Consider the following 26,704-nt stretch of genomic DNA (forward strand, 5'->3'; position numbering starts at 1 on the left):
TCACAATGGATTTCCGGAAGAAACACAGTAGTAACTAAGATCCAAAATTGACTGTTATTTTAGTGTTATGCCATTGTAATAAATGCTCAAAAGTGAATAGCAAAATTATGTATAACAGACACATGCATCTCGAAATGGAACGCTTCACTGTTTCACTTGGGACGTTTTACTTTACTCTCAACAGGGCAATCATTTGGCCTCAGAAGATTCAGAAGATTGAAATCAAATGGAATAAATGTTGTAACCAGAAAGACTCAAAGACACATGAAATATATAATTTAATATGACCACACATTTCTCAAGATCAGTACAAAGAAGAAAAGAGACAGAGATGATGCTTGACGAGCTTAGTCACCTGTGAGTGATAAACAGCTGTTAGACTCTACTGGCACTCTGCTGAACCTTTCAAACTGAACCTCCAGTCCAGACGCCATCCATGCCTGGAGGTAAGGAACCAGTGCCAGACCAGAATTTCAACCAGAAAAACATACTTATGTAAGGGCTTATAGTGCACTACTTTTGAACAAAGCCCTATGTAGGGAATATGGTGTCATTTCGGACACAACCACAGCTTGACACTGGATAGTTTCACCATCAGAAACGACTGCACTGCCATGTTTTATTATTTGAATTTAATGTCAGTTTGAACAACCTTGTTGTTAGGCTGTGTGCATGAGCAGCTGCCAAATGGATGACAAAGTGGCATAGGAACACATTTTAAATAATCTCTGTATGTACACATTTATGGTAATCTCGGGAGATGGGAAATATACTTGTTTATGTCAGTAATAAAGCTATTGACCATGCAACAATCCCCACCAGTACCTTTTTAAAACACATATATACACACAGCTCAGACTAACCTGTGAACAAAAACAGATGGCAAATATGTACAATTAAAAAAAAAAAACTAAAAAAAAAAATAGCAATATCTCTTATCCTGCAAGAACATATTTCTATCTAATTTATTTTACAGCTTAAATTGTACCATTAGTCCAGCACGTTTTAAGAAGTGTACAGATAGCATGGGGGAGGAAACAAAGCAACACAACATATAGTCTGAGACAGTTACTATCTATAGATCCATACTACAAGGTAATGGAGAGCATTTAAATATGCCTGTATGGAAATTTATATTAGCTGTAAAAAATATACTCAAAACATTGATATACATTTGTTAAATACTGGTCATTCTGAATCCCTGGATTGCTGAAAACTTGCTTCTATGTATTTAGGTAGCGGACTCCCATAGCCCTCGCTGTAGCCCTTTTCAAACTAACTGTTTCTATGAAACATGGGAACTGCTGTTCTTCAGGCAGTACATAAGTACATAAGTTTACCACATTTGGCTTTTGCTCTTTAAACCCGCAAGTGATCACTGTCTGTTTCTAGATCACGTAGGAGGTTGGGGAGAAGGTAATGAAAGAAAAACAGACAGCAATGTCATCATATACACTTATTTTTTCAAATACATAAAACAATTTTTCTATCCCTCTTTAATTTGCTTCAGATTAGCTACTCTGCATGTTCTAGCAAGTAGAGAGACACTTATCACCCGTATTTCCTCATTTATATGTGTATATCCATCGTATTCAAGCAGCTATGTCTGTGACTTTGTACATGATAGGGTCTGTGGGTCTATCCCAGGCTCCATCTGCCCATTCGACAGAGCCCAGCAGGGGTGTCCTCGTGCCCCAGGAGGAGGGGGGGTTCAGTGGGCTAGCCGCTAGCTGGTGGCTTTCCTCCCAGTCCATAGCCAGCCATACCGCGTGTACCATATACTGTACCTAAACGTCATCTTCTATACAATAAAGCCTGCCTCACAAGTGCATTGTTGTACATCATAATCGTACCTCAATAGAAAAGCTGTCCCCTGCCTTAAAGTCCAACCTTCACACAAATAAGGCACTGTTTACACCCCTGGGGGTCAATGGGTTCTTCTAATAAGAAGAGAGGCAAAAACAAACACACAACCGGACAGGAACATAGTCAACAAAAACAAAACATTAATGAAACATCACGGAATGTATTGCGGGTAGGTGCTAAATGAGGTGTCCAGCCAATCACACACCAGAGTTCTAAACACCAGGAACACACAATACTGTTGGTGCACACGCCACTGTGTCGTCATGGATTCACCACGGCAACCCTGGGGCCAATTCCTGAACCCCAACAACTCGAGTCTTGAGCTCCTAGAATAGTTAAGCCCCCCCCCCCCCCCCCCCCAATTGGGGGCACGCGTTTGAGTCAGTAGCCTGTTGAGCTGTATGTGTGTTGAGTCAGTAGCCGACGTTGAGCTTGTTCTTGTTGAGTTCTCTCTCCAGGTTGCCTATAAGCGTGTCGATGCTCTCCTGCAGGTCTCGCAGGTTGACCTTGTTGCTGAGCACGGGGCTGATGTCCTGGATCTTCATGTAGGCCTGGTATGTGTGCTCTTTGGGGAGGTGGAGGGGCAGGATGCGCTTATCATCATCATCATCATCACACACCCTGTTGTCTGACGGCTGACCACCACTGGAGCCATCACGCTCCTCCACTCTCCTCTCTGCTTCCCTCTCCTCTGCTTCCCTCTCCTCTGCTTCCCTCTCCTCTTTCTCCACTTCTACAGGTCCTTCCATCACCTCCTCGGGTAATGAGGGCTCCTGTTCGGCTGTGGCTGGCTCTGCCTGTCCCCTGTCCAGTAACCATTCCTGTCTCTGCTCCTCTCCTCCTTCCTGTCCCTTGTCCTCTACCCCCTCTAGTTCCTCTTCAGTGACCTCCATATCCTCAGAAGGAACATCAGCATAGTCATTTTCCTCCCAGGACCGAGGAGGGGGGAAGTAGCTCTGTCCACAGCGGCTCCAGTCCCCGGCGTAACGGTTGCTAGGGCTGTCCAGACGGCCCGGCCTGGGCCGCAGCACCCCGGCCATCTCTGCATCGCTCAAGGTCAGCACCTGGGGGCGCTCCTTCCTCCGACGCAGGGGGGGAACGGCCAGCTGGTCGGCTGGGCCGGGGGGCCCTGGGATGGGGGACGAGGTCTTGTCACGTGGGTCCATCACTGGAAGGAGAGATAGAAAGAGTAAACAGGAAGCTATTCAGTCAGTGACAATTCCTGGTGTATGGCACATGCACTTCAAGCATTGTTGGTGTAAACCAATTACTCAAATCCAATATTCTTATTTAAAATGTTTATTTAAAAATAAATCTGAATGACCCCTTTTTCGCCCCAATTTCGTGGTATCCAATTGGTAGTTACAGTCTTGTCTCATCGCTGCAACTCCCATACGGACTCAGGAGAGGCGAAGGTTGAGAGCCGTGCGTCCCCCGAAACGCGACCCAACCAAGCTTCTTAACCCAGAAGCCAGCCACACCAATGTGTCCGAGAAAACACCTGGCGACCGTGTCAATGTGCATGCGCTCGGTCCGTCACAGGAGTTGCTAGAGCTCAATGGGACAAGAACATCCCTGCCAGCCGAACCCTCACCTAACGATGCTGGGCCAATTGTGCGCCACCCCATTGGTCTCAAGGTCGAGCCCAGCTGAGACAGAGCTCGAACCAGGATCTCTAGTGGCACAGTTAGCACTGCGATGTAGTGCCTTAGACCACTGCGCCACTCGGGAGGCCCTCAATTGAAATGTTTTAAGCACACTGTACACACAAGGTCCTCCTGGAGTTAAATTCAGGATCTAAAAGTGGTATTTCCGACATGCTAAATCCACTCCAACACACTCTACTACTTTTTAACTTAGTCTTCAAATATTAGGTACAAATCACATCTAACTCAACACACATCCCTGCTTTGGGGTGAAGAAGGAGGAGGGTGGGATCACATGATATGAGCATGTCTGATCTAATGAGAAGAACACTGAGCACTCCAACCACCACTTCCCAGTTACCTGTCCTCCTGTCGGTCTCTCTGTGTACCTAGTACACTGTGTCCCGACAGTACATCTTTAGATACCTCCTACAGTCAGTGGCGGAATAAAACAAAAAACAAACAAAAAAAAATTTCAGAGGTAAAACAGACAATGTCCACTCACTGCAACAAGAGCAACCTGTCAGTCAGACAGTTTACAGGAAAACACCTTTGCATTTGACCTGACTTTTACATCTCCTTTATGCTGGAGGAGGAAGAAAGTAAAGTACTCAAATCCCACAGTGGTACAGTAGAGCCAACCGTTGGTTCTGATATCATACTGTATGAATAATACTTTTAAATCATTGCAAACCCATTGAGGAAATAACCCTGAACTCCTCTCCACCCCATCCTGCCACACACCTTCCTGGAAACTTCCACATCCAGGGCTGCTCCCACTGTACTGGGATCAGTTAAAAATATCCAATGATCTCTCTCTGGCCACAAAATAAACACCACAGCATGCACCAAAGCCAATGAGTCACACGCACATTTTCACCTCCTCATGAAATACACCAAATTCCAAGGCCCGACAATCACATACAGTAATACACATATCAGCCCACACACACGCACACACTGGCAACCCGTCATTCAGGGCAGGTGGCGCAGGTCATTGACAACAAATAAAATGAGGTCAAATCAGGTTATATCTACAGTAGCTTTGATTGGACTGATCATGTCAACCTGTTTTGAGCCCCACCTTTTAAGCTAAGGTGTGGCGTCTGTTTCACATGTTATTTTGAAATTAACACGTCACATCAGTTTGCAAGCAATGCAATTTAAAAAAAGAATCATTGAGTTAATTAAGCTGCATACAAAATTGGTCTCTTTTTTTGCTTTCTTGAGTAAGGCAGCTCCAAAATGCAGGTGTTTCAGCCTACCGGTTTCTGTGGTGGAGGGGCAGCCAGCGGAAAATACGGAGCGTAGGGGTTGGTAACGTTCTCTAGCTGCACGATGATTGGGTAATGTTCTCTAGTTGCACCGTGATTGGCTCAGTGTTCTGTCACTCATGGGGATACTACCTCACCGCCAAATCTAAGGGTAGAGCTTGAAAATTCAAGCCCTTTGGGTGCTGCCATAGAGTTACATAAGAAGCGCTCATCCAAGAAGGCTCAAGGTCATTGACAACAGGTAAAATGATGTCAAATCACGTTATGTCTACAGTAGCTTTGATTGGACTGATCATGTCAACATCATACTTTCAAAATCTTAGCTTGTAAGCTAGCAGTCATCATCATTTATCAAGTTGATAATCTACTGCTAAATGGTTTTTAATCCTTGTCATATGAAGATGAAGAATTAAGAGAAATTATAAATAAAACGTATCGGTGCTCATCGGCCATTAGACATAAACATTACACAACAAGTTGGAAATCATACCCCTGTAGAGATACTGGGGTGCAAAGGAGCGAAAAAATAACAGTATGGGGATGAGGTAGTTGGATGGGCAGTTTACAGATGGGCTATGTACAGGTGCAGTGATCTGTGAGCTGCTCTGACAGCTGGTGCTTAAAGTTAGAGGGGGAGATATGAGTCTCCAGTTTCAGTGATTTTTGCAATTGGTTCCAGTCATTGGCAGCAGAGAACTGGAAGGAAAGGCAGCCAAAGGAGGAATTGGCTTTGGGGGAGAACAGTGAAATATATCTGCTGGAGCACATGCTGCAGGTGGGTGCTGCTATGGTGACCAGTGAGCTGAGATAAGGCGGGGCTTTACCTAGCAAAGACTTATAGATGACCTGGAGCCAGCGGGTTTGGCGACCAATATGAAGCGAGGGCCAGCCAACGAGAGCAGTGGTGGGTAGTATATGGGGCTTTGGTAACAAAACAGATGGCACTGTGATAGACTGCATCCAATTTGCTGAGCAGAGTGTTGGAGGCTATTTTGTAAATGACATCACCGAAGTCAAGGATCGCTAGGATAGTCAGTTTTACGAGGGTATGTTTGGCAGCATGAGTGAAGGGTGCTATGTTGCGAAATAGTAAGCCAATTCTAGATTTAATTTTTGGATTGGAGATGCTTAATGTGAGTGGAAGTAGAGTTTACAATCTAACCAGACACCTAGATATTTGTAGTTGTCCACATATTCTAAGTCAGTTCCGTCCAGAGTAGTGATGCTGGACGGTCGGGCAGGTGCGGGCAGCGATCGGTTGAAGAGCATGCACTTAGTTTTACTTGCATTTAAGAGCAGTTGGAGGCCACGGAAGGAGAGTTGTATGGTATTGAAGTTAATCTGGAGGTTAGTTAACACAGTGTCCAAATAAGGGCCAGAAGTATACAAACTGGTGTCGTCTGCGTAGAGTTGTATCAGAAAATCACCAGCAGCAAGAGCGACATCATTGATGTATACAGAGAAAAGAGTCAGCCCAAGAATTGAACCCTGTGGCACCCCCATAGAGACTCCCAGAGGTCCGGACATCAGGCCCTCCGATTTGACACACTGAACTCTATCAGAGAAGTAGTTGGTGAGCCAGGCGAGGCAGTCATTTGAGAAACCAAGGCTGTTGAGTCTGCCGATAAGAATGTGGTGATTGACAGTCGAAAGCCTTTGCCAGGTCGATGAATACAGCTGCACAGTAATGTCTCTTATCGATGGAGGTTATGATATCGTTCAGGACCTTGAACGTGGCTGAGGTGCACCAATGACCAGCTTGGAAACCAGATTACATAGCGGAGAAGGTACGGCGGGAATCTAAATGGTTGGTGATCCGTTTGTTAACTTAGCTTTCGAAGACCTTAGCTGGGAGGAGCTCTACAGGTGCTCTACAGGATGCAAATTTCTGTTTGAAAAAGCTAGCCTTTGCTTTTCTAACTTCGTTGTAAAGTTGCATATCGCGGGGCTATTCCATGCTAATGCAGTACACCAAAGGATGTTTTTGTGCTGGTCAAGGGCAGTCAGGTCTGGAGTGAAGCAAGGTCTATATCTGTTCCTGGTTCTACATTTTTTGAATGGGCATGCTTATTTAAGATGGTGAGGAAAGCACTTTTAAAGAATAACCAGGCATCCTCTATTGACGGAATGAGGTCAATATCCTTCCAGGATACCCGGGCCAGGTCGTTTAGAAAGGACTGCTTGCTGAAGAGTTTTAGGGAGCGTTTGACAGTGATGAGGGGTGGTCGTTTGACCGCAGACCTATTACGGATGCAGGCAATGAGGCAGTGATCGCTGAGATCCTGGTTGAAGACAGCAGAGGTATTTGGAGGGCAGGTTGGTTAGGATGATATCTATGAGGGTGCCCGTGTTTACGGATTTGGGGTTGTACCTGGTAGGTTCATTGATAATTTGTGTGAGATTGATGGCATCTAGCTTAGATGTAGGACGGCCGCAATGTTAAGCATGCCCCAGTTTAGGTCACCTAACAGTATGAGCTCTGACAATAGATGGGGGGGAATCAATTCACATATGGTGTCCAGGGCACAGCTGGGGGCAGAAGGTGGTCTATAGCAAGTGGCAACGGTGAGAGACTTGTCTCTGGAAAGGTGAATATTTAAAAGTAGAAGCTCAAATCGTTTTGGCACAGACCTGGATAGTATGACAGGGAGATATGTATACCGTAGCTAAGAAAGTAATACTAAGTGTATGTTGTGTAGTAAGTTGTTAATAGCCCATGTGCCTCACCCTAATAATTTGGTCCCTTTTCCCCCTCTTAATTTTGAATACTGTTCTGACTTGGTGGTACCCATGTAGCCTCGCCTGTTTTAGAGAAATGTAATCAAATACTATAAGGGCTTTCATTGTCTGCTTATACGCCCCCTTTATTTATCATATGGTTCTGACTTGGTGTACAGGGAGAATACTGTAAGAACGACCCATGTTCAGAATTACATTTCAAAAGTGCTGAACAAATACTTACAGTGGGGAGAACAAGTATTTGATAACCTGCTGATTTTGCAGGTTTTCCTACTTACAAAGCATGTAGAGGTCTGTAATTCTTATCATAGGTACACTTCAACTGTGAGAGGCAGAATTAAAATAAAATCCAGAAATTCACATTGTATGATTTTTAAGTAATTCATTTGCATTTTATTTCATGACATAAGTATTTGATCACCTACCAACCAGTAAGAATTCCGGCTCTCACAGTCCTGTTAGTTTTTCTTTAAGAAGCCCTCCTGTTCTTCACTCATTATCTGTATTAACTGCACCTATTTGAACTTGTTACCTGTATAAAAGACACCTGTCCACACACTCAATCAAACAGACTCCAACCTCTCCACAATGGCCAAGACCAGAGAGCTGTGTAAGGACATCAGCGATAAAATTGTAGACCTGCACAAGACTGGGATGGGCTACAGGACAATAGGCAAGCAGCTTGGTGAGAAGGCAACAACTGTTGGCGCAATTATTAGAAAATGGAAGAAGTTCAAGATTACCCTCGTTCTGGGGCTCCATGGAAGATCTCACCTCGTGGGGCATCAATGATTATGAGGAAGGTGAGGGATCAGCCCAGAACTACACGGCAGGACCTGGTCAATGACCTGAAGAGAGCTGGGACCACAGTCAAAGAAAACCATTAGTAACACACTACGCCGTCATGGATTAAAATCCTGCAGCGCACGCAAGGTCCCCCTGCTCAAGCCAGCACATGTCCAGGCCTGTCTGAAGTTTGCCAATGACCATCTGGATGATCCAGAGGAGGAATGGGAGAAGGTCATGTGGTCTGATGAGACAAAAATAGAGCTTTTTGGTCTAAACTCCACTCGCCATGTTTGGAGGAAGAAGGATGAGTATAACACCAAGAACACCATCCCAACCGTGAAGCATGGAGGTGGAAACATCATTCTTTGGGGATGCTTTTCTGCAAAGGGGACAGGACGACTGCACCGTATTGAGGGGAGGATGGATGGCGCCATGTATCGCGAGATCTTGGCCAACAACCTCCTTCCCTCAGTAAGAGCATTGAAGATGGGTCGTGGCTGGGTCTTCCAGCGTGACAATGATCCGAAACACACAGCCAGGGCAACTAAGGAGTGGCTCCGTAAGAAGCATCTAAAGGTCCTGGAGTGACCTAGCCAGTCTCCAGACCTGAACCCAATAGAAAATCTTTGGAGGGAGCTGAAAGCCCTGAAATCTGAAGGATCTGGAGAAGGTCTGTTTGGAGGAGTGGCCCAAAATCCCTGCTGCAGTGTGTGCAAACCTGGTCAAGAACTACAGGAAATGCATGATCTCTAATTGCAAACAAAGGTTTCTGTACCAAATATTAAGTTCTGCTTTTCTGATGTATCAAATACTTATGTCATGCAATAAAAAGCAAATGAATTACTTAAAAATCATACGTGATTTTCTGGATTTTTGTTTTAGATTCCGTCTCTCACAGTTGAAGTGTACCTATGATAAAAAAAATTACAGACCTCCTCATGCTTTGTAAGTAGGAAACACTGACGATTTTGCAGGTTATCAAATACTTGTTCTCCCCATTGTTTATTGACTACGTCTGTCCTAGCTTGCTCATTTATGTCTAAAACGAAATGATGGATTGCCTATTATCAGCTCTTCGTCCCCTTATGCCATAATTTGTACATCTCAATTGTCAATAGAAACCACATTGGTTTAAGCAAGTCAGCCATATAAGCTATGTTTTTTTAAAGGCAGTAAATGAGGCTGAATTAACTGTTTCGCTGCCAGACAAGGCTCAGCAGATAGCCAGGTGTAGCAGTGGTAAGGTGTTGGGACTGCTGTTGGGAAAGCTTTATGTAGGCCCTAACAATTTGTGGGCACCGTTTGTCACCGTCATAGTGCAATTCATGTATTGTTTAGTTTTGTGTTGTGTAGTGGCTTTGCTGGCATGCATCTAAAAAATATATTTGTTTGCCCCACAAGATTGACATGCTAAAATCGGCACTGTTCACACATACAGTAAATTAACACAAAACAAAGCATGTACAGAGGCCAAGCAAAGCATTCTCCCAGACATTCACTCCCAGACACACACTCCAGGCCTATGCAACAATGCATTGGAAGGTGTGGACCTTGTGAAGAAGCTGAAAATGTCCTATAATGGTTTTTAAACATTAGACTAAAGCTGGGAGAGCTATGGGCTAAGGTTAGGACTGGAATGTCCTTAATTATAGACTGGCCGCATTACACACTGAGCTGAGGAAGTGGGCATAAAGAACAGGAGGTATATATGTGTGTGTGTGTTTGTGTGTGCGTTCGTGTGTGTAAACATAGATTTGCGAGCCAGCCAAGACTTGAATTTCAGTTTGGTCAAGGTTAGAGTTACTCACTCAGGACACACCTCTAGGCTCTAGCCAGGGATGGAAACTACACTGACGCAGAAGTATTTTTTACTCAGATACTTCTAGTATGTTGAACTCAAAGTTAATGAAAAGTAATTATTACTTAAAATGTTTATATGGTACTGACCCAAACTAAATGAGAAGTCGCAGAAGTACTACATTTTAAAAATGTATGATAACAAAAACTTTTTACCCAGCATGCTCTACTACAGGTAGATTTTTTGAAATTGTTTTTAATATTCGTGTTTTTGCATGTACATTGAGTGATTGGTTGATTAATATTATGCTACACAATGATAAATAACATACAATTTCCTAAACTGATCCAATCATTTTGATAGATTTTGGCACCCATTACTGAAATGGTTGTTCCAGTTTAAATGGCTTAGATAGCATCTGCACATTGTTCCTAATCCTGGCAGTCATTATGAAATAAGGCTGCGGATGAATAGAAATTCCAACAGTTGGATTTCCACACTCCAATTCCAACAAAAATTACACTTTGCAAAGAAGCATAATGTGTCTTACAAGCTTCCAGAAATCCCAGATGGAAGATTAAAATCTGGGAATTTGGAGAAAGTTACTGGAATTTTGCAACCCTACTAACAGGCCTGACGTGGCCTGTAAACCATGAGTTTCAGGCCACTGTATTAGGGTAATGCTAGGCCTCAAAATAAGGCGTGATGAGATATGTAATGTATCATCATAAAGAGTTGAATTATAATGATATTAGCCAAGGAACTCACTTGAAGGCCACATGTTCAAAAATGTATGAATTCAGGAACCATGTCTCTGTCACTAACAATTACATTCATGGGGGGTAAGTCTACAATTCGCTCGAGGCAAGGCACACTGTGAAATTATATTGGTGGCATGGCTTAGTGTTGGCGAGGCTTCCAATTTATTATTTTTGACCACCCGCGAGTAGAAGTGTTGTAACTGGTCTATGGTAGAGGTACATTATATTAGAGGTGTTGATTACTGGGGGTGTGGCTTTCAGTTAGTTATTTTTGGCAACCCGTGAGTGGAAGTGTTGTACCAGTTTAACTGGTCTATGGTATGGCTTTGCAGCTGACAAATGAATGGGTACAATATTCAACAACTGTCTGTTCTCTCAGGTACAAAATTATCTGAGATGGTTTCCTTGGACTGAATATCTAACTAGCACTAACATGTTTGCAATCTTTAAATAAGGATATTTTCCATGTATAGAATTTGTTTCATGTAAGACTTTCATGTAAGCACTGAAAGTATTCATACCCTTTGACTTATTCTTATTATTTTGCTGTGTTCCACTTTAACATGATCAGGTATTGTGGGTAAAGCCAGTGACAAAAAAAAGTCAAGGGGTGTAAATACTTTCTGAAGGCACTGTATACAGTTGAAGTCGGAATTTTACATACACTTAGGTTGGAGTCAATTAAACTCATTTTTCAACCACTCCACAAATATCTTGTTAACAAACTATAGTTTTGGTAAGTTGGTTAGGACATCTACTTTGTGCATGACACAAGTAATTTTTCCAACAATTGTTTACAGACAGATCATTTCACTTATAGTTCACTGTATCACAATTCCAGTGGGTCAGAAGTTTACATACACTAAGCTGGCTGTGCCTTTAAACAGCTTGGAAAATTCCTGAAAATTATGTCATGGATGTATTTCAAGGCCTACCTTCAAACTCAGTGCCTCTTTGCTTGACATCATGGGAAAATCAAAAGAAATCAGCCAATACCTAGAAATTGTAGACCTCCACAAGTCTGGTTCATCCTTGGGAGCAATTTCTAAATGCCTGAAGGTACCACGTTCATCTGTAAAAACAATAGTACGCAAGTATATACACCATGGGACCATGCAGCCGTCATACCGCTCAGGAAGGAGACACGTTCTGTCTCCTAGAAATGAATGTACTTTGGTGTGAAAATATCTATATCCACAGTAAAACAAGTACTATATCGACATAACCTGAAAGGTCGCTCAGCAAGGAAGAAGCCACTGCTCCAAAACCGCCATAAAAAAAGCCAGACTACGGTTTGCAACTGCACATGGGGACATAGATCGTACTTTTTGGAGAAAAGTGCTCTGGTCTGATGAAACAAAAATAGAACAGTTTGGCTATAATGACCATTATGTTTGGAGGAAAAAGGGGGAGGCTTGCAAGCCGAAGAACACCATCACTACCATGAAGCACGGGGGTGGAAGCATCATGTTGTGGGGGTGCTTTGCTGCCAGAGGGACTGGTGCACTTCACAATGATGAGGAGGAAATTTATGAGCATATATTGAAGCAACATCTGAAGACATCAGTCAGGAAGTTAAAGCTTGGTCGCAAATGGGTCTTCCAAATGGACAATGACCCCAAGCATACTTCCAAAGTTGTGGCAAAAGTGCCTACGGACAACAAAGTCAAGGTATTGGAGTGGCCATCACAAAGCCCTGACCTCAATTCTATAGAACATTTGTGGGCAGAACTGAAAAAGCTTGTGCGAGCAAGGATGCCTACAAACCTGACTCAGTTACACCAGCTTTGTCAGGAGGAATGGGCCAAAATTCACCTAACTTATTGTGGGAAGCTTGTGGAAGGCTACCTGAAACGTTTGACCCAAACTAAACAATTTAAAGGCAATACTACCAAATACTAATTGAGTGTATGTAAACTTCTGACCCACTGGGAATGTGACAAAATAAATAAAAGCTGAAATAAATCAGTCTCTCTACTATTATTCTGACATTTCACATTCTTAAAATAAAGTGGTGATCCTAACTGACGCGAGACAGGGAATTCTTACTAGGATTAAATGTCAGGAAATGTGAAAACTGAGTTTAAATGTATTTGGCTTAGGTGTATGTAAACTTCAGACTTCAACTGTGTACACAACACTATGAAGTTAAATTGGTTAGAGAAAATGTTAGAGATCTGAGGGGATCAGACAGTTACTGTATAGTCTTATAGTATTTTCTTCCCCATCCTCGTTAGAGGCAGCACATTCATCGGCACAGGATTTGACAACCAAACCCTTTAGCAACCCTACGCTCATCTTTCTTTCATATCCCAGTTATACTCAACAGTGCATCTGTCTCTCGTATCACCGTGCACACAAAGAAGACAGCTGCTGAGAGCAGAACAGAGACACATTAACAACCATAGAGCCACAGTAGAGCCACAGTTGGTCCAGGATGTCTTCAGATGCATCCCAAATTGCACCCTATTCGCTTTTACAGTGCACTTCTTTTGACCAGTTCCCATAGGGCTCTGGACAAAAGTAGTGCACTATATAAGGAATAGGGTGCCATTTTAGAAGCACACTTTCTCTGGACGGTGATTTATATAGAAGCGTCCCTGCCCACTGAGCTTGGTTTACAGTAAGGCTTTGGCCCTCCCGTCATGATGAAGCACTCTGTGGAGCATTTAATCTATGATGAACGAACAGATGTGGCGAATCTGCTGTGTGTGTGTGTGCGTGCGTGTGTCAGCTAAAGTGCCAACCCAGCCTTTTAAAGTCATGTTTGGAACAGAACCCCAGCACAGTGCTGGGAACAATTTGCACTAGAAAGCATCCGGGGGAACATAGTGTCCTTCTAAGAAATGGCTTGTCTGATTTTGGGTGAATGCTTAAGTCTGTTATTACTTGTTTATTAAGTTGTTGTTTTAGTAATTCAGAATGCCCATGTACTGTAGACACACTACTCAACGGCCTGATTTAAAAGGCTGATACATTCACTGCAGGAGTAATGAGCCAGTAATAAAGATAGGCCTTTTGACTCTAGATCCAATGGTAAATGACTCTAGATCCAGTGGTACTGCATGGTACTACACCATGAAGTATACTGGTTTAGAATGCATCCCTGACCAAGATGGCTGCCATTATCACCTCATTCTAGAGTTATGAAGGTTCATTTCAAAGGCCACTCTAGTATTGTAGTGTATCTCCATGGTGGAGGTTACCTGGCCATAGCTGCAGCAGGTAGTGTAGCACTTCGATATGTTTCTTGAAGTGTAGGGCGCTGGCCAGCTCCTCCGAGTCGATGAAGACCCGGTTGCTATGACAGCTGGCCTCCTGGCGTTGGCTGAGCAGCACGGGGCCGAAGCATACCGCCAGGTTCTGACACGTCATCTTGTTGACCTCATGGAATGACGCCACCAGCTTCAGGTGGTCCAGCAGCCTCCGCAGGGTCAACTGGAGTAACAGAGACAGAAAACATGCTGGGTAAGGGCGGATTAACACTGACCAAAGACACGGCTCCTTTTAGAAGCACAAACACACTAAGGGAAAGGAAATACCTAGTCAGTTGCACAACAATGCATTCAACCGAAATGTGTCGCTTATTGGATCTTTGTTTATGCTATTGCTATTTCTCTCAGGTACTGTTATTTCCTAACATCAAGAGGGTTTGAAACTGTGTACTGTGAACGCTGCACAGTACTAATGAACATTACTGAAGGAACTTGGTGAATGTAGAGAACCAAGAGCACTGTGAACCCAAAAAGGCAACTGCAAAAGCACTTTGTGACAAATGTTGATTTATGAATACACTTCATTGATCGATTGAAGAGGAACTGTCCCTTACCCTCTCCACCTCTGGCAGGTTCTCCAGGAGACTAACGGTGTGTTCTGTGTCTGCCGGGTCATTTTCACATCCTCCTGCTCCGATACGCAGAGGTCTCTGAGCCATAGAGTCCAACACAGTCTCATACAAGTGCTTAGTGATAAGGGGGTAGGGCAACTCACGCAGGTAGTCCTTCAGAACACCTGGAGAGAGAGAGAGGAGAGAGAGAGGAGAGAGAGAGAGAGAGAGAAGGGTGAATGAGAGGGAGCGGGAGAGAGAGAGAGAGAGAGAGAGAGAGAGAGAGAGAGAGAGAGAGAGAGAGAGAGAGAGAGAGAGAGAGAGAGAGAGAGAGAGAGAGAGAGAGAGAGAGAAGGGTGAATGAGAGGGAGCGGGAGAGAGAGGGAGGAGATGGCGAGAGAAGAAGTAGGGGAAGGGAGGAGAGAGAGAGAAAGCATGAGAAACCCTTCATTGAGTTAACAGAAAAATTATCTCTGATCATAACTCTGATAATGATTACAGCTGCCAGATTACAGCTGCCAGTAAGAGGACGGCAAAGATTTTCACCAGAAAGGACACAATGAACAACACCACTGTCTGTTTGTGCTCTGTGGACCTTATCAGCTGGGTTTCATACGTTTTTTTTTTTACACGGCTCAATGAAGTGAAATACCTCTTATGTACTACTTCACAAGACAGCTTAAAATACCTGACAAATCCCTAAAAATATTATCTTTACGAAGAGTCATTATTGAGAAAAGCTAAGTGTTTTCTTCTCCCCTTCTTTTATACAGCAGGCCAGACCTGGCACACACTCTGCTGGCTGCCAAGGCTTTTAAGACTCATTGTTGTGGTGGGCTCTGTTCTGATTGAAATTGGGTATGACATGGCAGCCTCAGAATGTCAGAGGTGGTGGTGAGGCGAAGAGGGTGGGGGGGCTCGGGTCTGTGATGGCGTGGGCATTCACACCTGTAACTCCAGCCACATTCAGCCTTCCCCAGGCTCAGACAAAAGAGACGAACAAACACGAAGCCCACACTGTCTATATACACTAAGCCCCTTGCCTTTTCTTTTCATGAAGGGGGAGGACAAAAAAATAACAGACAAATACAGAAAGAAAATATTCCAGTCCACCTCAAAGAATTGACACGCTGTCAATACCTTTTTTCTTCTCTCTTTTTTTTTCAGTGCCTAACTACCCAGCTAGCACCTTTGGTTCATTGGAAGTTGTGGGAACGTATACTTTTTTTGTGTTTACGTTCTGAGAAGAAATGTTCTGGGAATGTTATTCTACCCCCAAGACATAAGACTGCTAAATACATATATATATTTTTTTTAAACAAACTTTGAGGGCGTTCTTCTACTCCCTAGCCAGAAGACTGCTAAATAGTTAACCAATTGGCTGCAAGGACTATCTTTTTTAAAACTCATCACATATGCTGCTGCTACTGTTTATTATCGGTCACTTTATTCCTAGTTATATGTACATACAGTGCCTTGCGAAAGTATTCGGCCCCCTTGAACTTTGCGACCTTTTGCCACATTTCAGGCTTCAAACATAAATATATAAAACTGTATTTTTTTTGTGAAGAATCAACAACAAGTGGGACACAATCATGAAGTGGAACGACATTTATTGGATATTTCAAACTTTTTTAACAAATCAAAAACTGAAAAATTGGGCGTGCAAAATTATTCAGCCCCCTTAGGTTAATACTTTGTAGCGCCACCTTTTGCTGCGCTTGGGGTATGTCTCTATCAGTTTTGCACATCGAGAGACTGACATTTTTTCCCATTCCTCCTTGCAAAACAGCTCGAGCTCAGTGAGGTTGGATGGAGAGCATTTGTGAACAGCAGTTTTCAGTTTTTTCCACAGATTCTCGATTGGATTCAGGTCTGGACTTTGACTTGGCCATTCTAACACCTGGATATGTTTATTTTTGAACCATTCCATTGTAGATTTTGCTTTATGTTTTGGATCATTGTCTTGTTGGAAGACAAATCTCCGTCCCAGTCTCAGGTCTTTTGCAGACTCCATCAGGTTTTCTTCCAGAATGGTCCTGTATTTGGCTCCATCCATCTTCCCATCAATTTTAATCATCTTCCCTGTCCCTGCTGAAGAAAAGCAGGCCCAAACCATGCTGCCACCACCATGTTTGACAGTGGGGATGGTGTGTTCATGGTGATGAGCTGAGTTGCTTTTACGCCAAACATAACGTTTTGCATTGTTGCCAAAAAGTTCAATTTTGGTTTCATCTGACCAGAGCACCTTCTTCCACATGTTTGGTGTGTCTCCCAGGTGGCTTGTGGCAAACTTTAAACAACACTTTTTATGGATATCTTTAAGAAATGGCTTTCTTCTTGCCACTCTTCCATAAAGGCCAGATTTGTGCAATATACGACTGATTGTTGTCCTATGGACAGAGTCTCCCACCTCAGCTGTAGATCTCTGCAGTTCATCCAGAGTGATCATGGGCCTCTTGGCTGCATCTCTGATCAGTCTTCTCCTTGTATGAGCTGAAAGTTTAGAGGGACGGCCAGGTCTTGGTAGATTTGCAGTGGTCTGATACTCCTTCCATTTCAATATTATCGCTTGCACAGTGCTCCTTGGGATGTTTAAAGCTTGGGAAATCTTTTTGTATCCAAATCCGGCTTTAAACTTCTTCACAACAGTATCTCGGACCTGCCTGGTGTGTTCCTTGTTCTTCATGATGCTCTCTGCGCTTTTGACGGACCTCTGAGACTATCACAGTGCAGGTGCATTTATACGGAGACTTGATTACACACAGGTGGATTGTATTTATCATCATTAGTCATTTAGGTCAACATTGGATCATTCAGAGATCCTCACTGAACTTCTGGAGAGAGTTTGCTGCACTGAAAGTAAAGGGGCTGAATAATTTTGCACGCCCAATTTTTCAGTTTTTGTTTGTTAAAAAAGTTTGAAATATCCAATAAATGTCGTTCCACTTCATGATTGTGTCCCACTTGTTGTTGATTCTTCACAAAAAAATACAGTTTTATATCTTTATGTTTGAAGCCTGAAATGTGGCAAAAGGTCACAAAGTTCAAGGGGGCCGAATACTTTCGCAAGGCACTGTAAATGGCACATACTAACCATGTATGCTGTCTATATTGCTTGTAATTGATATAAGACAACATCTATTAAGTATTTTTACGTAAATTCTGTATTGGGTCCATCAGACCTGTGAACACAAGGGATCCTTGTATAGGCTCCTAGCTATGTTACATACACTAAAAATAAATTATACTTCAAGAAGAACTTCAAAATGGCAGATGCTGTTACTGACCCAGTAGGCCTCTCTTTACTGCCTCCCTTGGTTAAGCATTACGGATTCTACAAGCGGGACCAGAAGAGTCAGATGCCTGCCTGGTGGACTGAAACACACAACCGTGACTAAAAGTAAAATGACCAGCTTGTCCCTCCATCTGTGCTCCTGTCTAAAGGGGCTGGGGGACTGGAGGGTGGCTCTGTGGACACTGGGTCCTGCCAAAGCCTCCCAGCCCAGGAGGAATTGTCCCCTAGTCAAAGGGGGCTAAGAGAGAGAGAGCGTGTCTGCCCCCCTCCACCTCACTCCCTGATTTAAGCCACATCCCAGCTGTTAACACAGACTCTGATTCAATTACAGTACAGATCTGCAAAGTCCAGACTCCCGTTGTCTATGTGTTTATTGACTACATGTTAACCTACAAAAAAAATGTCTGATTGTACATAGCAAAAACTTTATGGGGTGAAACTGAAAGTGCAAGGAAAATCTAACCCCAGAAAATCTGCTGATACAAAAAGAGAGTTAGCAAAATAAATTCAATTAATTTATGTCAGCTACTGTTCTGTATTCAGTGCATGACAACCATGAGGCTGTTTGCTGAAGTTGGTAACTTTGTCTGGGATCAAGGTTTGAAACAAAGGAAGGCCAGGCAGTGCACATGTTTTGCAAGCTCTGGCTTGAACTTTGACTTGGTCTTCCTTTTTACTACCTCTGCCTTTTAAATTAGCCGTGTGACAAGCCAGCCCTCACCGACTCCTCTTAGCTCATACATTTGGCATGCTTATTAGCTAGCCTCTCTGTCTCTCTCTCTGGCTGGCCTGACTCCACTCAAACCACCAACCCCCATACCCTCTATCTACCACCGCTCTCTGCCCAGCCTGACCCAGCCCTGCCCAACCCAGGACAACCACCCTTCCTCTCTTTCTCCCTCACGCCACTTCCTCAGCCCATCTGCAACAGCCGAATGCTCGGCAGAGCAAATTTAGGCAGCAAGCAAAAACCAACAATCCACGCTAGTGTTGGCCCTTTTTTTAATTACCCACTCAACTGTTAACTGTGTTCTTTGCTCAGCCATGCATTCAGATCAAAGCAGGCATCATACGAGGACTCCTATATGGGCCTCTTCCCAAACCCACAATGCCCGAGGGCTTCCATGGTCTTCCTCTTTTTCCGGTGGGAGAAATCCATGAGCAAGTATTTTTTCTCTTAACTGTCTATTCCCGGAATCTGTATTCATTGGTTGACTGAAGGTGACATGGCAGGAAGACTCTAGAAGTGAACAGATAACTGGTGTTGGTTAATTCATTAATTAATATCCTTCTGCATGGGAAAGAGGAAAATTGGACAGTCACGCAAGTCCCCACATGTTCAGGCAGAACAAATACAAATATTTAGCAAATGAAATAGTTTGTCCCAGTTTGTCGCTGACACTGATAGAAACCAGTGAGGAATTACAGTACTTTAACCAGAGTGAAACTGGGTTATTGTCTCCTCTTGTGTAGATAATGGCAAAACTGTGTATGTGTGTGTGTTCCGGAGGTGGTCAGAGTTGTGTGTCTGAACCTGGAAGAGAGGAATGAAGGATTGACCTAAATGCACGTTGGCCTGGATGGTTGGCTGGTTCGTGTGAGGACTCTCCCCTCAGGCAAACTCACATACGGGTGGTATGCTGATTGGAATGCTTTTACTACAAAACGCACACACACACACACACACATACACACGCACACACACACACGTGTCATACAAGTGTGTGTGTATGTCACACACACAGCAAGTGTTTTAATATATGTTAGGGGACAGAGGCTCTGATGCGGTTGGCAGTGTAATGTTACCCGTGATGACGTTGATGTCAGGGTAGGTGTTTTCACAGAGCTCCACTCCTAGGCTGTCCCTCTCAAAGGCCTCCCGCAGCTCCTTCTTTACTGCTGCTGAGCCACACAGACGGTAGAGGCCCACAACCTGCAGAAACACACACAAGCAGGTTGAATACATACACACACACAACTTGCATAAACACACACCTGGCTTAAATATTTTCCCAAATATAACCAGGTCATTCACCATCCATTCACCCACATACACAATCCGTCTAAATTGGTTCAAGGATGAACATTTTTCATTTAACCTGTCCCTCCTCTTCATCTATACTGATTGAAGTGGATTTAAGAAGTGACATCAATAAGGGACCATGGCTTTCACCTGGTTAGTCTATGTCATGGAAAGAGCAGGTGTTAGAGCAATGTTTTGTGTATAATCAGCATGACATTCATGTGAGCATTATAATATCACCACAACCCAAAATTAAAGTGAAATGCACTCATAAATTAGACATGACAGCAATTTATTTAGACTACTTTGCATTTGTCTGGGCTTGCTATCAGTAGCCAGCCATCAGCCATGGGTGGAGCATTGCACCCTGGGAGTTGAAATGCTCTCTGGGAATCGTAGTATGCTGTGTAAAATCCATTGTTGTTTCTATGGTGGGTAGACTATATTGCAATATAGAAGCTTCAGAAATGAGTTTCAAAGTGTTGTTTTTTTATGTCATTTTGGATGCTCTGAGTCTCATATGGTTTTGCATAAGGAAAACTTTTTTATTCTTTGAAAAAAATTGAAAATAGAAGATATTCTACTTGTTATTTTAGTACTACCGGTTATTAACATATTGGTTCATGTTTAAAAAAAGAAAGCCCACTGGTTTTTCTGTGACTTTAGCTAATCAGTTGCTGTGGTATCGTTTCGGTATCGAGTATCGTTTTGGTATTGAGTAATGTTTCAGTGTCGACTATCTTGATACTGAACCTGGTATCGAAGTCAGAATTCTGGTATCGTGACAACACTAAGCTGGACACAATATCTATAGGTTTTACAGACCTACAGGCTCCAACCACATGTCTATACAGGCTACTAGCCACACTGTTCGTGCCTGAGATCTCTCGGTTCTGTCTAGCATTTCTAAACCTCACTCCCTCACACGAGAGGGAGAAAAATGGGCAGATTAGGCAAGGATTTATCTTTGTGCAAAAGTAAACAGAAGTCACTGGGCACAATGAACAAGTCCATTGAGAGAAAGCTCTACCTTTAGTTTAGGGTCAGTAGAAGCTCAGAGGAGAGAGCAGAGCAGCAGGCGGTGGTGTGACAGCTGCTAGTGAAGAGGCCTTGGCCTTATCTACTGCACTGCTGAGCAACATACATACACATGTACACACGCACAGGAAATAAGGGTCTGTCCTCGTCTTAATTAAAAACAACAGAATGGTTTACTCTGGTGAGTTAGGGACTTTCTGAATGAACCCTGAATGAGCGAGCATACACACACACACAGAGACACTGGTTGCACCTAACTAAGCCAATCAGTAGGGAGTGGAACTTCACAGGTTGAAAAAAGATGGTTGCACCTGCACCATTTCCAGACTTCTGACCCCTCGTAGCTTCTGATCTCAGCTGGCTATTTTTGTCAATATGTCTGGTAGAGATACTGTACTTTCTTAAAGGCATCTGACTCTACTAAACACAAAAAACATGCATTACAGCATCCACACACATTACTCGCTTCTGTGACACCAATCTGCAGTCTTTTCAGAACAGCCACAATCATCCCCAAGTGCCTTAAAAGCTTCAGAGCCCCTCGGGCCATGCATTTGTGGAGACACTGAAACGAGAGTAGTCTCCATCTAGGGATACACATAATTATTTCTAAAGACATGCTATGCTGTTTGTCTGGCTCTCTCTGCCTGCCTCAGTGACAAGTCCTATAAATTCCTGTGTAATCTGGTGTAGATCCCCTCCTAACCTCTCTCGGCATGGGCCCCTGGGGGACCACGGGGTAAAGATGGCTCCAAACTGCATCTAGTGATACATAGTCATATCCCCTTACATAAGCTCTACTATGTCTTTGACATATGTGTGTCTCTTTAAAACAACAGAGAAAGAGAACAGGAGAGAGAAATGGAGAGAACAAGAGAGAAATGGAGAGAGCATGGAGAGAGTGAGAAGGGGAGAGAGAAATAAATGGACTAGTACAAAGAAAATTAACTTGGCCAGTGGCTAAAACCATTAGCACAACACTGATTGGCCCAAATGCATAGCCACCCCAGTTAGGGACAGTCCCATGGCATGCTCAGTGTCTAGGCCAGACAGCCCCTTCAGAGTAACACTGATAAATGTCCTCTATAAGAACCTGAAGGAAGGTCTACCTATGAGACTGCTGGTAGCCATATAGTCCCCATCCCCTACTGAGGGCGAGCCCATGTAGAGCAGTCGGCCAGAGGACTGATAGATGAGCTGTGTTATGTAGTGTAGGAGAGGCCTGGAGAAAGGCCCTGGAGAATGGCCCGATGGAGGTTGCCCACCAAGGACCAGCCACTCAGGGCACCTGCATCCTCCCTAAGATGGATGGAATTTCTACGGCAGCAGCCAGACACTTTTACTGCTGGGTGGCATCTCAGCTAATTAGAAGAAACCAGTGCCAAAGGAGAGAGACTAATTAGAGAGTCTGCTGCCTGTCTCGCTCTGTTCCATCTCTCTCTCTCTCTTTCTGTATCACATAAAAGGCCACTTGCAACATGAAAACAAGAAGGCCTGTTATGTGATGCATGGTCTAATGTCTGCCACTCAACCAGAATCATCCAGAACTCGCCTCTGGACATGTTCCTCTCTCACCGAATGCTGAGTAACCAGGCCACTCACTCAGCTTGCTGGCTGTCGCAATATGAAAGCACTGTACTGGATATTCCTTGCCAAAATCGGCAGTTGGCTAACTAAGAAAGTCCAAGGTCTAAATAAGGGTTCTCTGACAGTCCAAGACCCGTGGGCCAAATTTTAATTGTTGGACATAAAAGGCTGTAAAAACATTAAACATTAACACCGTGAACTGAACTCACCTGGCAGCCTCTCGTCTCGATCTCCGTGATGCACTTCTCAATGAGCAGGGGCAGCATGAGTCCTGTGTTTTCCCTCACAACCACCCTCCAGGCCTCCACCCCAAACATCTGTGGCTCCCGGTCCCCATTGTAGCCTCCATCCAGGGAGTTCTGCCACTGCTCCATCAGGTTCAGCTTCACGTAGATCAGGCCTCGAGGCTCCAGCTTCACCGCCAGCTGATGACTCCTGGTCACCCTGAAGAGTGCCGGTAACACCACTGTGCCGTAACAGCACACCCGGTTCTTCTTGGGTGTGGGGTCCCAGCTGAACACCACTAGTTTCAGGTGCTGGGCGTTCTCCAGCTCGATGTTGAAGGTGTGGTCCATGTCTAGGAAGGTGGTCCGACAGGTGAGCAGGGCAGTGCGCGCCTTGTTGACCGAGTCCACCTGGATGGCACAGTAGACGTCTCGGGAGTCGAAGCGTGGTGGCTTGAGGTCCTCGGCGCCGTAGAAGTGCAGGCTCATCAGGCCCGAGATGTATTGGGTGCACTTAGGCTGTTCTGTGAAGGCGTAGTGGCGGAAAGCGTCAATGTCTAGTTCTGTGCCGTGCAGCCTGGGGCTGCCACTTCCTCCTGTTACTCCTCCAGCTCCTGTTCTCTCTCCTCCTCCAGTGGCTGGGTCTTTCTCCTTCCCATTGCCTCCCTTGGCCTCTGAGGACCCGTGCTTCCCAGACTTGGTCACCAGTTCTGGGGAGTCCCCGTCACTGAGGTAGCCCCCCTTGCTAGCCGACTTGGAGGTCCCGCTGCTCTTCTTCTTGCTGTAGCTTTGTTGCGTCGACACACTGCTGTCCAGGTGATACCTCGAGATCACATTATGGCTAGCCACCGCCCCCTGCCCACCCCTTGGGGACAACCTGGGAGTAGCTGGGCCTGGTTCTGACCCGTAATTGTTTTTGGGACACTGGGTCTTTAAGATGCTGCTCTCGCTGGCTCCGTTGCAGCTGCTGTTGTTGTTGTTGCTAGGGGTCCCTTTTACGCTGAGCTTGCGGCTGAGTTCTGGAAGCTTCTTCATCTTCATGGAGAGTTTCCTGACAGTGCGTGGAGACTTGATCCTGTCCGGGAATGACCAGTTGAGGGAGCTTCCCTTTTTGGCAGGGTTGAGGCCTGAGGGCGGCGGGAAGTCAGGGATGGCCAGGTCAGGGGCTTCTGCTGCAGGGAAACAACCAGGACAGAGAGAGCGGTAGACATCATTTTAAACTATGAAAATACACCAAGATAATAGATTACCAAGATAATACACCAAGATAACACTCAACCTCGTGGCACTAAAGAAGGGCACTGGAAAGATTTCTTAAATTAATTTTTTGCCATGTACTTACTGTATACAGTTGAGGTCAGAAGTTTACACACACTTAGGTTGGAGTCAATAGAACTCATTTTTCAACCACTCCACAAATATCTTGTTAACAAACTATAGTTTTGGCAAGTCGGTTAGGACATCTACTTTGTGCATGATACAAGTAATTTTCCAACAATTGTTTACAGACAGATTATTTCACTTATAATGCACTGTATCACAATTCCAGTGGGTCAGAAGTTTACATACACTAAGTTGACTGTGCCTTTAAACAGCTTGGAAAATTCCAGAAAATGATGTCATGGCTTAGAAGCTTCTGATAGGCTAATTGACATCATTTCAGTCAATTGGAGGTGTACCTGGGGATGTAATTTAAGGCCTACCTTCCAACTCAGTGCTTCTTTGCTTTACATCATGGGGAAAATCAAAAGAAATCAGCCAATACCTCAGAAAAAAATGGTAGACCTCCACAAGTCTAGTTTTCAAATGCCTGAAGGTACCACGTTCATCTGTACAAACAATAGTACGTAAGTATAAACACCATGGGACCATGCAGCCGTCATACCACTCAGGAAGGAGGCGTGTTCACTCTCCTAGAAATGAACATACTTTGGTGAAAAAAGTGCAAATCAATCCCAGAACAACAAAGGACCTTGTGAAGAAGCTGGAGGAAACAGGTACAGAAGTATCTATATCCACAGTAAAACGAGTCCTATGAAATAAATCACTCTACTATTATTCTGACATTTCACATTCTTAAAATAAAGTGATCCTAACTGACCTAAAACAGGCAATTTTTTACTAGGATTAAATGTCAGGAATTGTGAAAAACGGAGTTAAAATGAATTTGGTTTAGATGTATGTAAACTTCGACTTCAACTGTAAGTCAGTGTTTAGCTTTTCACTTTGTGAGCAAAGATTAGACGTCTGACATTTAGACACAGGTTTAAATTAGACTAATATGGGACTAAATTCAATCGCATTACACTGTTGGCAACCACTTGCATACCAGGTCAGACCATGACAAACTTCACCATTGAAAAAAATAGGTCAGCCCTTAGCTAATAATTCATTCTAGTGTTGTGTTTAATTGAATTAAATGCTGGGGAAATTCAAATTAGATTACGCCAGATCTTATTAGCAAAGGTGCACGCAAGCCACGGCTGAAACAAACTGCTTCACAAAGAGGAATGCTTCACGGCGCAAGGCTAACATTACTGAAGGCAGTCTGTTACTCTAGGTATAGATACTGTATGTCTGGTATGCATCTATAACTTGCCTAATAGGGATATGAACTTACATTCAGGAATGTTAGTCGGAGACAAGACAGAAGCTGTCACGGCCGTCGTTCAAGGAAGACCAAAGCGCAGCGTGGTGAGCGTACATTCTTTTACTTGTTAAAATGTCGCCACAAACACGACCGTGAAGCTTACAAGGGCTATAGTACCCCTAACAAAGACAAATTCCCACAATGACAAAAGGGGAAAAGGCTGCCTAGGTATGATTCCCAATCAGAGACAACGATAGACAGCTGTCCCTGATTGAGAACCATACCCGGCCAAAACATAGAAATACAAAAACATAGAAAACAGAACATAATGCCCACCCAAATCACACCCTGAAATAAAAAGGTTCTCTAAGATCAGGGCGTGACAGTACCCCCGCAAAACCTGAACCTATAGGGGAGGGTCCTGGTGGGAATCTATCCGCGGTGGCGGGTCAGGCCAGGCTAGCCTCAGGCCAGGCTAGCTACAGTGTAGATCAGGGATAGGCAACCTGGAAGCAAGTTTGCTGTAATTCTACACATTTTGCCATGGGGCGGAGAGAAATGTTTACAGTTTTAATTATTATTTCTGAGTGAGACTGACTTACAAAATCAATGGGAGCAGCCCGGCCGGTAATTTGACCATGATAACAAGTTCAGATAGCTGGCTGCTAATCTAATTTAGCAATCTAAACATTTTGACTGATATAAGAGAAAAACTGCTGATGCTCAACCACATTTCGAAATGGTACCTTGTGTATTCTACTATTCTTCTATGGTATATTGGCGATCACACAATTGAACGTGCATCCTGCCACCAACAATACGAGATGGAATCAGGATTCCCAAAAAAACGGAAGTATAAAAAAACGTACAAAAAATAAATACATAAAACAACAGATCTGATCCCTACACGAGCTCAAGGGGAACCTGGGAGGGCGGGTCTTCTGGCACCAGTACCCCTTGCAAGTCTTTCCTTGAGTCCCAAAAACTTTTCTGCTGCAGCCACAATAATGTCTAGTTTCTTCCACTTTTTTGAGACCTGTGCTGTACAGTTTCTAACTGTGGCAATGAACGCAACGCAAATCCACCGTATTAACACACATGGTATCTTTTGTCTGGCAGCAATCAAACTACAGACTGTGGTGTATTCAATTCTACTATTATAACTCGCAACAAGTTCAGACCCTGAGTTTAAACATTTTATGGGGGATTGATTGGAGGTCCTTCAAAAGTGGGGTCGCGGGCCGC

The 26,704-nt window shown here is 44.0% G+C and overlaps 1 protein-coding gene across 2 annotated transcripts in view; it reads right to left on the bottom strand.

Moving 5' to 3' along the window:
* Nucleotides 1–261: 261 nt before the first annotated feature.
* The window catches only part of LOC110521786 (rho GTPase-activating protein SYDE2), a 74,751-nt gene continuing 48,308 nt past the window's right edge, over nucleotides 262–26,704 (bottom strand). The window contains exons 3-7 of one of the 2 annotated variants that reach the window (XM_036968810.1): nucleotides 22,855–24,038; nucleotides 19,804–19,930; nucleotides 14,703–14,884; nucleotides 14,080–14,311; nucleotides 262–3,034 (exon numbers count right to left, since the gene is read on the bottom strand). In XM_036968810.1, coding sequence (XP_036824705.1) covers nucleotides 2,280–3,034; nucleotides 14,080–14,311; nucleotides 14,703–14,884; nucleotides 19,804–19,930; nucleotides 22,855–24,038 — 2,480 coding nt within the window. In that variant the 3' untranslated portion in view covers nucleotides 262–2,279. Of the gene's footprint in view, nucleotides 3,035–14,079; nucleotides 14,312–14,702; nucleotides 14,885–19,803; nucleotides 19,931–22,854; nucleotides 24,042–26,704 lie in introns of both variants that reach the window. The other variant, XM_021599651.2, reaches the window with a different exon arrangement.

The sequence above is a fragment of the Oncorhynchus mykiss genome, chromosome 30 (assembly GCF_013265735.2).
Source record: "Oncorhynchus mykiss isolate Arlee chromosome 30, USDA_OmykA_1.1, whole genome shotgun sequence".
In the NCBI taxonomy this organism is placed as follows: Eukaryota; Metazoa; Chordata; class Actinopteri; order Salmoniformes; family Salmonidae; genus Oncorhynchus; species Oncorhynchus mykiss.